Below are 332 nucleotides of genomic sequence, written 5' to 3'. Positions count from 1 at the left end.
AATACCTTAACAGGTAGCCCGCATCAACGGCAAAAAAGACGTATACCGGACGCAGCTTGAGTCAGACTTATACATCTTGTGGAACCTGCAGGAGAAGGAAGTGTCACTGAGAGAAGCCACGCGGTACCCGAAGCTGCGTCTGAGAGCTCTTATCTTATTCTTCATGGGGTAAGTTACGTGATGATGTGTAGGCGTGTGATGAGTCGGTTCGCGATCTCTATGGGGAAGTAAATATCAGGGGGAACTATTCTGAAGAATACATATTATAGAATATATAACAGAAGACTCGTAAATATTGCTGAGTCATCTCTAAAAAAAAGTCTACCTACAGT

General features: G+C 43.4%; 1 protein-coding gene across 1 annotated transcript in view; it reads left to right on the top strand.

The window, feature by feature from the left end:
• The window catches only part of LOC119587332 (organic cation transporter 1-like), a 23,263-nt gene that overhangs the window by 20,069 nt on the left and 2,862 nt on the right, over positions 1-332 (top strand). Inside the window, 1 exon segment of the mRNA XM_037936080.1 lies at positions 14-168. Coding sequence (XP_037792008.1) covers positions 14-168 — 155 coding nt within the window.

The sequence above is a fragment of the Penaeus monodon genome, chromosome 22 (assembly GCF_015228065.2).
Source record: "Penaeus monodon isolate SGIC_2016 chromosome 22, NSTDA_Pmon_1, whole genome shotgun sequence".
Taxonomy (NCBI): Eukaryota; Metazoa; Arthropoda; class Malacostraca; order Decapoda; family Penaeidae; genus Penaeus; species Penaeus monodon.
This window is presented reverse-complemented; position numbering and strand designations above follow the sequence as displayed.